This window comes from Bombyx mori, chromosome 24 (genome assembly GCF_030269925.1).
Source record: "Bombyx mori chromosome 24, ASM3026992v2".
NCBI classification, from domain to species: Eukaryota; Metazoa; Arthropoda; class Insecta; order Lepidoptera; family Bombycidae; genus Bombyx; species Bombyx mori.
Window position 1 is genome coordinate 11,008,409 of NC_085130.1, and position 12,820 is coordinate 11,021,228.

At 43.5% G+C, this 12,820-nt stretch overlaps 2 protein-coding genes across 2 annotated transcripts in view; one reads left to right on the forward strand and one right to left on the reverse strand.

Annotated features, from left to right (window-relative positions):
- The window catches only part of LOC134201268 (uncharacterized), a 395,935-nt gene that overhangs the window by 185,624 nt on the left and 197,491 nt on the right, over positions 1 to 12,820 (reverse strand). The gene's annotated exons all lie outside the window — the stretch shown is intronic.
- LOC101740141 (poly [ADP-ribose] polymerase tankyrase) overlaps positions 1 to 12,820 on the forward strand; it is a 49,394-nt gene that overhangs the window by 35,849 nt on the left and 725 nt on the right. Inside the window, exons 17-24 of the mRNA XM_004927285.5 lie at positions 1,396 to 1,628; positions 2,210 to 2,431; positions 3,960 to 4,072; positions 5,902 to 6,065; positions 7,000 to 7,145; positions 10,019 to 10,181; positions 11,116 to 11,242; positions 12,619 to 12,775. Of these exons, the coding sequence (XP_004927342.2) occupies positions 1,396 to 1,628; positions 2,210 to 2,431; positions 3,960 to 4,072; positions 5,902 to 6,065; positions 7,000 to 7,145; positions 10,019 to 10,181; positions 11,116 to 11,242; positions 12,619 to 12,775 (1,325 nt within the window). The remainder of the gene's footprint in view (positions 1 to 1,395; positions 1,629 to 2,209; positions 2,432 to 3,959; positions 4,073 to 5,901; positions 6,066 to 6,999; positions 7,146 to 10,018; positions 10,182 to 11,115; positions 11,243 to 12,618; positions 12,776 to 12,820) is intronic.

Below are 12,820 nucleotides of genomic sequence, written 5' to 3' on the forward strand. Positions count from 1 at the left end.
CCCCTCCACGGTGTTTCCCGAGCGCTATGACATGTCCTTCTTCAAACGAGGCTTGTGGAGTATTAAGCGGTAGGCAGCGGCTTGGCTCTGCCCCTCTGCATTGCTGAAGGAAATAAATAAAAAATAGTTTAAAAAAACTAACAAAATAAGCTTTTATAGAAAATCCAACTAAAAATAGATAATAAATTTGAATTAAAAATAGTGTAAGAATTTTTTTTATTTTTTTTGCAAAAAGCCGGTGGTGCTTTTCAGGATATTATCAAAATAACCCTTCTACTCATATCTGCTCATAAAATATTTATAACTACTGATATACCATTTACCAAAATTTATATTCTATTTTTTAGTTGGATTTTCTATAAAAGCGTATTTTGTTCGTTTTTTTAAACTATTATTTATTTTTTAAATATTAAATTGTCATCGGTCCTTAATGAGTATACCAAATTTCAAGTTAATCCAACGTTTTGAATGGGTTAAAAATCATGTTCAAAGATTCCGTTCCATACTAACATATACGTCTGAAGCTAATTCATTCTGGTCGTTCCCTCAATGCTGAGGATCGTGAATGTATGTCAATCTTCTCCACTCGGTCCGGTTCTGCGCTGTATGTACCGCTCCCTGTATCTGGCCTCCAGGCACCTTCTTGAGTTGGTCCACCCATCTAGCTGGCGCTCTTCCTCTAGCACAGCGGTCGGGGAACTTTTTTAATTATTACCCCAAAATATTTTTTTGTGTAAGTTGATATTACCTCACGGCGAAGAACAAAAAAAAAACGAAATCGCTTGTTTTTAGTATCTTTCATATTATAGGCCCCATAACAATTAAAAAAAAAAAAATTTGAAATCGCAACGATTCTAAAGAAGTTTCACTTCAATATATACTTTTTACTGACAAAAGTTTCATTTTTACCCACTCCCAAATTTCATTTTATCCCATTCGGTAATTTACTCCAGTTCCCCGACCGCTGGTCTAATGTGTTCTATCTCGCCGGCTGAATCTTATACAGTACTTATCTTATATACTGTGTTTGTGTCTCTATGGACTTATTTTTTCGTTTCATCGAGTTTGAAATCACGATTCTAAAGTAAATATTAATAATTTATTAAATAATTAATTAATATGCAATAATTGTTACGTTATAATACTCATTGTAAAAATTAATATTTAAAAAAAAACGTAATATTAAAAAAATAAGACAATATGCCCGCTGAGTTTCTTGCCAGTTCTTCTCAGGATGGACGCTAGTTTTTGTGAATTGGCGGTAGTTCTTTTTGACGTTCAACAAGTATGTACTTTCATTTATATTGAATAAAAATTTGTTGGTTTGACTTTAAAGAAGTTTCACTTAAAAAAAAACGAAATACAGGGTGTTGTTTTTTCGTTTTCTTAAATCAGCCGGGTATAACAACCTGGAGGTGGCCGAGGCTCTGCTGGAGGCGGGCGCGCTGGTGTCGGCGCGCGACAAGGGCGGGCTGGTGCCGCTGCACAATGCGGCCTCATACGGGCACCTCGAGCTGGCGGCGCTGCTGCTGCGCGCGGGCACGCCGCCCAACGCCGCCGACCGCTGGGGCTTCACGCCCCTGCACGAGGCCGCGCACAAGGCCAGGACCCAGCTCTGCGCGCTGCTGGTAAGTCGACACCAGGTTTACCGGTGTTAGAACCTCGTGAGTCCACACGGGTAGGTACCACCACCCTTTCAGCCGTGAAACATCAGGACCTAACTCTGCGCGCTGCTCGTAAGTCGACACCAGGTTTACCGGCGGTAGGATCTCTTGTGAGTCCGCGCGGGTAGGTACCACCGCCCTGCCTATTTCTGCCGTGAAGCAGTTTCAGTTTAAAGGGTGGGGCAGTCATTGTAACTATACTGAAACTTAAGAACTCATGTCCCAAGGTGGGTGGTGGCATTTACGTTGTAGATGTCTATGGGCTCTGGCAGTGTTAGGCAAAATTTAATTGCAATTCTACCTATGCTGATAGCCTTGAGAGGCTTTTTCAGCTTCTCCTTGACGTGTAAATGAGCTCACGGGACTCAAACCGGAGTGTTGCTAACACTGGCCCTAGCAAGAGCAGTGCTTCGCAGAATCTACCACCGGATGGAAACGCGACCCACTGAGAAGATCCGGCGAGAAACTCAGTGGGCTGTGTCTGTGGATTAATGCTCACTAATGCTCACACCGCGACTATCTAAACGCGCGCTATATCCGCGCAGCTGGCCCACGGAGCGGACCCGTTCCTCAAGAACCAGGAGGGGCAGACGGCTCTTGAACTGTCCGGGGCCGAGGACGTGAGGTCGCTGCTGCAGGACGCGATGACGTCATCGGCCGGTGACGTGACGTCATCGTCCGCGCCCGTCCCTCCGCCGGCTCCGCTGCCGCCCCCCTCGCACCCCGTGCTCATGCCGAGCGGGGACACGGTGCAGTTGGCGTTGCCGGTAAGTATTATGTATGTTTTTTTTTTTTTTTTATACTTGTATTCATTTAGGGAACACTATCAACAGATTACTTCTAGGGCAAATAAGTTATTGGGGTTTGTATTAAAATCATCAAAAGATTTTAAGAATCCTTGGTGTGTTTTATATCTGTACTTCAGCCAATATGGTCCCCTAATTACAGAGTGCACATTAACACTATTGAGCGTGTGCAAACGAAGTGTTTAAGATTATTAAGTTATCGTATACAACCAGGCCGCTCTGAACTTAAATACGAGCGAAGACTACTAAACTATAACATGCAGTCACTAGAGGATTGACGTACATGCACTGACCTGACATACTTATATAAAATAATTCACTCTCTGATGGATTCGCCTGAACTGTTATCTCAGATTTCACTAAACATTAAATTTAGTGCTCGCAGGGTCAACCAAAACAATTTGTTTGCATAAGGAACTTTGTTGCACAAATTCAGCACTGTCTTGTTTTGTCGTGCGCACATAGCTAAATTTTTTTTTTTTATTGCTAGATGGGTGGACGAGCTCACAGCCCACCTGGTGTTAAGTGGTTACTGGAGCCCATAGACATCTACGACGTAAATGCGCCACCCACCTTGAGATATAAGTTCTAAGGTCTCAGTATAGTTACAGCGGCTGCCCCACCCTTCAAACCGAAACGCATTACTGCTTCACGGCAGAAATAGGCAGGCTTATGTTGCAAGCTAGATTTTGTTTCTTTTTACTTGTGTTTTTTATGTATCTTTTTAGCTTGATGTGCATTGTGAGCCGTTTTTTTTTTTTTTAATAACTAGCAACTCGACCTCGCTTCTCTTCGGGGACTAAAATTTATTATTGATTTTAATGAATTTTATTTTATACAAATCTGATATTTGCAGCACGCATTCTTTCAATGTTATGTCGAAAGCCATAAGGTTGGATGAGAAAGTTTAATATGATGGTTACGTTTTCTTAAATTTTCTAATTTTCCACATAATTTTCTTAATTTTGTTTTTTTTTTCATAAGAACCATTTCCTGACAATAACAAACACAACAAAAAAAGAATTATCTAATTTGTTGCCGGCGTTCTGAAGTTAAGCGTGTACATACATAACGCAGATTCATCTTAATATATATTATGTATAAATAACGTTTGTCCGCGATGGACACCTAAACTACTGAACCGATTTTAACTTTTATTATTTTAAATATGTGTTTTCTTTCAATTTAGACCATAGGATGGTTTTTATTTCGATTAATGGTCGCGATATTTAATAATTAACAATAAAATGATTTCTTATGTTGATTATTGTTATAAACTGTAAGTTTCATAAAAAAAAGTTAAGTTAACTCTTACACTATCGAGAACGTTAAAAAGCTCTCACTAAGCTCACTGAAGATATAACTAGATGTGTACTCGTTGATATGCTGCGTGCTTCAACACAAGCTACTGCCGTGGAATTACACGGGTACCTTGAGTTATTTGATTTTGTCATCAAGGACTACAGACGCTGTGTTGTCTTCTCGATAGGTCCTGCCCAGCAACTACTGGGCGGAGGGGTCCAGGGGCAGCTTGGAAGACGCAGCCGGGAGGCCGGCGTCGGCCCTCTCCACCTCGGAGTCCCTGCAGACATTCCTGGCGAGGTGAGCACGCTAAGCACTCACGATACGAGCACATCTCGTCTTCTCGCATTAACACTGTATAATCTCAAAACTTACTAATTTTACAGGAGAGTGTTTTAAGGGTTTTAAAACATGCAATATTTTTAATATTAATCGTCTTTGCAACATTTATTTTTTATTTTTTACCAGTTACATTATCTATCTTTTAAAGTAAGATAACATTATGTATTTTTTTTTTTTAATATTAGTCAAAACATAGGTAAACTAAAAAAAGGATTGTGTGGTTTTATGAAACCACGGTAAAAGTGAAACTTTTTTTCACATTATAGACATTTAACTCTGACAAACAACATTTACATTAAACACTGACAAAAACAAAAACAAAATAGCGTGGAGCACTGGCACAAATGAGTAATAGTCTCTATACACTACTATACACTACTACGCGTATTTCACTTTATCCCTACTCCGCAGCTCACCGTCACGCGACATGCAACACACAGACGAAAAAAAAAAACTAATTCTAAACTACGCTCTTTTGACAGTATTTATGAGAAGAATACTGATTGACGCCAAATGTTCACGCATATTAACTCAATTTCGAATATATTTGGAAATTGTAGTACACTTTTAATGCGAAAAGACTATGTGTTTGCTGCTGATGCACAAAGCCCTCGCAAGTTGTCTCCACTTGATCCTGTTTTGCGTTTGCTGGCTAACATCACTCCAGTTCACGTCGGGAGACTTCATCCCGGTCTATACAATGCGTCGCCAAGTGTGTACAGGGCGACCAGGTCTTCTCCTGCCACGCGGTTGCCACTTAAACGCGATTGATGCTGCACTGACTCCGGTTTTCCCGATCCTGCGGACAGAATGGAAAGCAGTCGACGTCGCCCCAAACACGTCATTTCGGATCCTCCCGATCCACTAACAGTGCTGTTAGGTACAATACCACAAGCACCGATCCTGGTCGAACCCGTCGCTTGCGATCAAGGGCTCGACGAGTGAATTAACCCACAGACACAACCCACTGAGTGTCTCGCCGGATCTTCTCAGTGGGTCGCGTTTCCAATCCGGTGGTAGATTCTGCGAAGCACGGCTCTTGCTAGGATTCGTGTTAGCAACGACGTCAGGTTTGAGTCCCGTGAGCTCACCTACATACGTTAGGGCGAAGCTTCAATAGCCTCTCAAGGCTATCAGCATAGGTAGGGGAAAAAAAGGTCACTCCGCTGTGTCGTAGAGAGCACATATACTCTTCTTTTTCTCCACCTTATCCCACTAGGTGGGGTCGGCACAGCTAATTTTTCTTTTCCATTCTCCGCTATCATCCGTCATCTCAACACTTACTCCTCTCTCTCTCATATCGTCATTCACACACTCCGTCCATGTCTTCTTCGGAGAGAGCACACATACGCAGCTTAACAATTATATAAAAAAAAAAAAAAAATACGTTCCGACAATATGAATTGTTGAGCCGCTATCCGTCCTTGTTTACTGTTGTCTCGTTTACTGGTGGTAGGACCTCTTGTGAGTCCGCACGGGTAGGTACCACCACCCTGCCTATTTCTGCCGTGAAGTAGTAATGCGTTTCGGTTTGAAAGATGGGGCAGCCGTTGTAACTATACTGAGACCTTAGAACTTATATCTCAAGGTGGGTGGCGCATTTACGTTGTAGTTGTCTATGGGCTCCGGTAACCGCTTAACACCAGGTGGGCTGTGAGCTCGTCAACCCAAATAAGCAATAAAACAAAAACAAAAAACGTTCGAACTCCATACAAACTTGAGTTAAGATTTACCCTATCGAGAACATTAAGAAAGCTCGCACTAAGCACGCACGGTCACGTTCGCAGCGTCGGACTGGAGCAGCTGGGGCCGCTGCTGGAGCGAGAGCAGATAACGGTGGACATCCTGTGCGAGATGTCGCACGAGGATCTGCGCGCGGTCGGCGTTGCGGCCTACGGACATCGGCATCGGTTGCTAAAGGCGGCCCGGCGCACCGCCCACGCCGCCAACGGTGAGAGCACACGATTATAAACTCTATTTGTATGGCTTTAAAACTCATGTTACTCTAGCAAAAATATGTTTGAAACTTTTACAAATATCATTGAAGTTAAACTTCTTTAGGCGCGTCGATAGTAAAATTTAATTCGCGATAGATTCGTTACGGTTAGAGAGAAAATATACAATTTAGGACGAGCGAGAGTGAGAGAATAGACAGAGCGTCTCGCGAACTCGATTGTGGAGAGAGGGAGAAAGCGAGCTAGGTCGTGTCTCTTTTATACACAGCATTCCCTATTGCAAGATAAATTTGATTTATGGATTAAAAATGAGGAAAATGACAACCGCAAAAGAAGTTTAACTTCTTTCGCGGGCACGAAGTTGCACGACCCCCATAATTTTTTTTGCGTGTCATTTATATTTTAAAGAAGTTTATGTAATACGTTTTATTTAAATCGAGGGGTGAAAGGCTTTAAATAGTTAAAACGACATTATGCAACTTTACAGGGGAGTCATTTCAAATTTGGAAAGAATAACGCAAATACAACTTCTTCAGCTGAATGTAGAATGAAGTAAACTTCATTGGATTTCAAATAATAAAACATTGAACTGTTGATCTTAGTCCCAAATTAAACGGACCTTTAATCATAAACGTAAAAATGTAAATAATCGCTTAAACCAAATAACCTTTCCACCGTCCGATATGAGATATATATATATAATATATATATACTTAGTCTGGCCATAAATACTGTTACAAAGGAAAAAAAATTCTATTGCAAATAACATTTATTACTTTTACAGTGTGTTAGTTTAATATATAAATATAAAACAATTTAAAGTATAAAAAGCTTATTCGAAGTGGTCTCCATTGGCTGCAATACAGTCCTTTAAATATAGATAGATTAAAGAACGAGTAGTGAATTAATCGAGGGGTTTAATGTGACCAGAATGGTACGGCGGCACGACCCTCGTAGAGGTGACCCCGAGCGGCGAGGGGGGCGAGTACGCGGTGCTCGAGAGGGAGATGCAGGCCTCCGTGCGCGCGCACCGGGAGCACGCCGGGGGCCACTTCACGCACTACAACGTCGTCAAGGTACGCCACCGTAACGGACTGTAACTGGACTGTGATTGAACTGTACTGTAGTGTAACTAGACTGTACTGTGATTGGACTATAACTGGACTGTGGTCGGACTGTAGTGTAACTAGACTACTGCACTGTAGTGTAACTAGACTGTACTGTACTGTAACTGGACTGTGATTGGGACTGTAACAGGACTGTAGTGTAACTAGACTGTACAGTGATTGGACTGTACTGTAAGTGGACTGTGTGCTTAGTGCGATTCTGGTGGTAGGACCTCTTGTAAATCCGCACGGATGGGTACCACCACCCCGCCTATATCTGCCGTGAAGCAATAATGCGTATCGGTTTGAAGAGCGGAGCAGCCGTTGTAACTATACTGAGACGTTGTAGATGTCTATGGGCTCCGGCAACCACTGAACACCAGGTGGGCCGTGAGCTCGTCCACCTATCTAAGCATTAAAAAAACTAAACCGAAACGCACAGAAACAGATAGGGCGGTGATACCTACTGGATTCACAAAACGTCCTACCACCAGTAAAATGCTCTTAAAAACACGTCTATTTATTTATACAATTTTCCACATTTGTTGTGATATTGGGCTTATTGTTTAGTAAGTCTTTGCACAGTACTCTGATGTGTTTATAACAATTCATTACCCGATCCTGTAGACCGAATGGACAATCGACGTCGCCCAAAACACGTCATTTCGGATCCTCCCGACCCATTAACGGTGCTTTTAAGTACCTCAAGCACCGGTCATCGTTCTCGTCGAACCCGTCGCTTGTGACGAAGGGCTCGACGAGCGAATTAACCTACAGACACAGCCCACTGAGTTTCTCGCCGGGTCTTCTCAGTGGGTCGCGTTTCCGATCCGGTGGTAGATTCTGCGAAGCACTGCTCTTGCTAGGGTTCGTGTTAGCAACGTCGTCATGTTTGAGCCCCGTGAGCTCACCTACTACGAGGGCGGCACTGAAACTTTCGGGAATTAACGAAGTGACACAACATTACTATTTAAAAATGTATTTATTGCTTTTCGAAGTATTCTCCGCGAAATTTGACACATTTTTCCATACGATGGAACCAATCATTCCATTCGGAAGTTGGGGTCTCCAAAATGGCCGTTTTGTAGGCGTCCACAGCTTCTTCAGGTGATGAAAATCTCTGTCCACGCAATTTATTCTTTATTTTAGGGAAAGTATAGAAATCATTAGGGCTTAGGTTGGGGCTGTACGGCGGATGGTCTAATAATTCTATGTTTTCTTGCTCTAAAAACTCTTTTGTTCTGTGCGCGGTGTGTGAACTCGCATTGTCGTGATGGAGGATGATGCGGCGGTTGCATTTCTCTTTACGGAGTTCAGAAACGACCTGTGGCAAACAAATGCTAGCATACCATTCTGCATTAACCGTTCTTTGTCCCTCAAGAGGAATAGTCGTAACAGCCGGTTTTGGAGACAAACGTGGCCACCATTTTTTTTGCAACACTCCGTGAACGAACAATTTTTGTTGGCTTTAACTCATTTTCGAACACCCTAAACTCGTGACTGGTTTTTTGTTTCGGATTCGTACGCGTATATCCAGGATTCGTCACCTGATACAATGTTGTATACAGCATTTGAGGATCCTGCGTGGAATCTTTTGAGAGTTCTGACGCACCAAGTAACGCGAGCCGCTTTTTGCTCTTCACAGAGCGAATGCGGTATCCATCGGTAAAACAACTTTTTTACACCTAATTGTTCATGCAAGATTATTTGTATTTGACTCATACCAATGTCTAAAGTTGCCTGAATTTCGCGGTATGTCACATGTCGATCTTCCTCAATCAGCTTACGCACAGCATCAGCGTTTTCTTGGGTGACTGCAGTTTTTGGACGACCTTGACGGGGATCATCACTGAGCTTGACACGTCCACGTTGAAACTCAGCAAACCAGCGATAAATTGTGGTTTTGGATGGGGCTTCATCACCAAATGCAGAAATCATCCGGTCAACACACTGTTTTTGTGTTAAACCACTTCGAAAGTCATAATAAATCATCGCTCTTGAATTTTCTCGAGTGAATTCCATTTTCTCAACGACTAAACAAGTTTGACAAGACCTCGTGACAAGACCGAGAATCTTTTTTTAAATAAATAAATGGTATTCGATTATTAAAACCAAGGAGTTTTCAATTAAAAAGATTTTAGTATGACAGGAACAGTGAAAATATTCCATTCCCGATACTTTTAGTGCAGCCTAGTATAGTAGAATTATTTTGTCCGTGTGGTTTGGGTCATAAAAACTCGGAGCGGTGAAGCGAGTGTTTCGCTCTCTCTTCCACTCACGGGCCTTATGGAAGGGCATAGTGATGCGCATTATTGTTGTCGATAAGCGTTATCGATAGTGTATTTAGTTTTGTCATTTTGTGGGTTAGTGATAAAAATGAAAGAAAAAATCACTAATCGAATACTTACACCACACGCCGCAGCAAGTTAACAAGAACGGCAGAAATTAACACTTAGTAACTTTTCGGGATCTATTCTTATTTCAGTGAAAAATTTTAACGCATTGTTGATAACAACACGTGCAAATATTATTTTGAGTAAATTCTGCCGTTTTGATACAAAACAAAGGAGTAGCCATTGTGTCACTAAAGAAATTCAGAGAACGAATGCATAAAAACACATTTCTCTTCGACATAATGTACTATTACAATTTGCAGGACTCATTTGTTTTTATCGATAATGGCGTTGCGCCCCCGCAACATGCTCACCGCCCTAGCCGGGCTATGTTTTATGACCCAAACTGCGCGGACAAAATAATTGAACTATAGTTAAGGTTACGCTGAAATAGCCTCTCAAGGCTCTCAGCTTAGTTACGAACGAGTTCGGTGTCCTCTCCCCGCTTAGATCCAGAAGATCGTGAACGGTCGGGTCTGGGAGCGGTACCAGCACCGGCGGCGCGAGGTCGCAGAGGAGGCCGGCGGCGACAACGAGCGCATGCTCTTCCACGGCTCGCCCTTCATCAACGCCATCGTGCAGAAGGGCTTCGACGAGAGGCACGCCTACATCGGTAAGGGGGACCGGGGGGTGGCGAGGGGGATCCAGTCACTAGCGACCTCTAGTCAAAATCGAATGGTTTCGATTATAGGCACGCTTACATTAGTGAGGGGGGACTGGGGGGTGGCGAAGGGGATCCAGTCACTAGTGACCTCTAGTCACAATCCAAGAGGCTTTGACGAGAGGCACGTCTATATCTGTGAGGGGAGACCGGGGTGTGGCGAGGGGGGTCCAATCACCAGCCCCCTCTAGTCAAAATCGAATAATGACAAGTTTAATAGGTTCATTGAAAGGCGTTGCCTATGTGTCTATATGACTTATGTGGTTATACTCGCACAGCTTGAGATTTATGGTTGAAGTCTTAATTGCAAGTAATACATTATTACTGCTTCGCGGCTGGAATAGGTAGGTTTGTGGTGCCCATCCGTGCGGGCTTAGACGACATCCCACAGACACAGCCCACTGAGTTTCTCGCCGGATCTTCTCAGTGGGTCGCGTTTCCGATCTGGTGGTAGATTCTGCGAAGCACTGCTCTTGCTAGGGCCAGTGTTGGCAACATCGTCAGGTTTGAGCCCCGTGAGCTTACCTACTAGTAAAGCTTACGCTGATATGGTCTCTCTAGTAGACTATCAGCTTAGGTAGGAAAACAAAACACATCCGCACTTGTGTAGTGGGATTTATATTCTTTATCTAATAAATGATAATAAAATGATTGCGGTAAAGTATCTTACGTATGTAATGTCAAGGATCGTTGGTAGTGTTTCTAATTATACGACCACCACTGTTCAAGATACCGTTATACGCTAAGAATTATTTAAACAATGGATTGGTTTGTGATTTTGGGGCATCTTATGGTTGGGGCGGACCGCGAACCCGAACCGCTTGTATGACCCCCGTGCTGCGGTCCCCGGTCCCCCGCTGACTCCCCCTGCTGTCCCGATCCGCAGGGGGCATGTTCGGCGCCGGGATATACTTCGCGGAGCACTCCTCGAAGAGCAACCAGTACGTGTACGGGTTCGGCGGTGGCTCGGGCTGCCCCGCGCACAAGGACCGGAGCTGCTACCTCTGCCACAGGTGAGGGGGGGGCTCCCAGGGCACCGTGCCCCCCGGACGCCCCCACAAGGGGGGCCGGGTTTCTTTAAGGGATTTTATGACCTGGTAACTAAGACCTTTGAGTCATGTGTTATTTTAATTTATATTCATATTTTTATGAAAAATGATATTATGGAGTGAAATGAAATGAAGATGATTAAATTGAGACATTAATCAACTGGGATGAAATTAAATGAGATGAGATGTTAAGCGATGAAATGTAATCTCAGTAAAATGGTGGTCATTTACTAAGAGTTATTGATGCGTGGACGAGCTCACAGCTCACCTGATGTTAAGTGGTAACTGGAGCCCATATACATTTACAACGCAAATGCGCCACCCACCTTGAGATATAAGTTCTAAGGTCTCAAGTATAGTTATAACGGCTGCCCCACCCTTCAAACCGAAACACATTACTGTTTCACGGCAGAAATAGGCAGGCGTACCTACCCGTGCGAACTTACAAGAGGTCCTATCACCAGTAATTACGCAAATTATAATTTTGCGGGAATTTGATTTTTATTACACGATGTTATTCCTTCACCGTGGAAGTCAATCGTGAACATTTGCTAAGTACGTGTATTTCATTAGAAAAATCGGTACCCGCCTGCGGGATTCGAACACCGGTGCATCGCTACACACGAATGCATCGGACGTCTTATCCTTTTGGCCACGACGACTTCAAGATACATAATTGTATTTAAATAGCCAAATTAAATAGAAAATAGTAGGCAGCGGCTTGGCTCAGTAGGCAGTGGCTTGTTTCAGTAGGCAGCGGCTTGGATCTGCTCCTAGCATTGCTGAAGTCCATGGGTGACGGTAACCACTTATCATCAGGTGGGCCGTACGCACGTCTGCCTACAAAAGCAATAAAAAAAATGTGAGCCGTCACGGGACGCCTGGCAAATGTGAAACATCGACATTATTTTGTAAAAGTAATATGCAGAAAAGAACAGATTGTGATAGGAACTAAATATGTCATAATGATAAAATAAAATATTACGAAAAAATAATTTGTTTTCAAGTAAACACAGGTTATGTGTACTGTAGTAAACAACATTGTATATAAACACTACGGAGTATACAATATAGGTATCCGAGCTCAGTGTAGCGAGAGAGATGGCTTAACGCCGGATCGAGTGGGAGAGAATCGCACAGTCGATTGCGCATGGCGACGCGTCGCCACACCGCACATACTACTGCATAAATAAACTGTATATATATACCACCATATAGCGTGGCGACGCGTCGCCATGGCATGCGTCGCCACGCCAGAAATCGGTTTTACGTGCGGCTATAGATGTTTCACATCAAAAAAAAATTGTTTTTGTATCTTGTATCTTTGAATGACTCTGCAGACAGATGCTGCTGTGCCGCGTGACCCTGGGCCGCGGGTTCCAGCTGCTGAGCGCGATGAAGATGGCGCACGCGCCGCCCGGGCACCACTCGGTGGCGGGCCGGCCCTCGCAGGGGGGGCTCTGCTTTCCGGAGTACGTGGTCTACAGGGGGGAGCAGGTACCACGCCACTACCACCATCGGCTTTATTCATTCATTCATTTA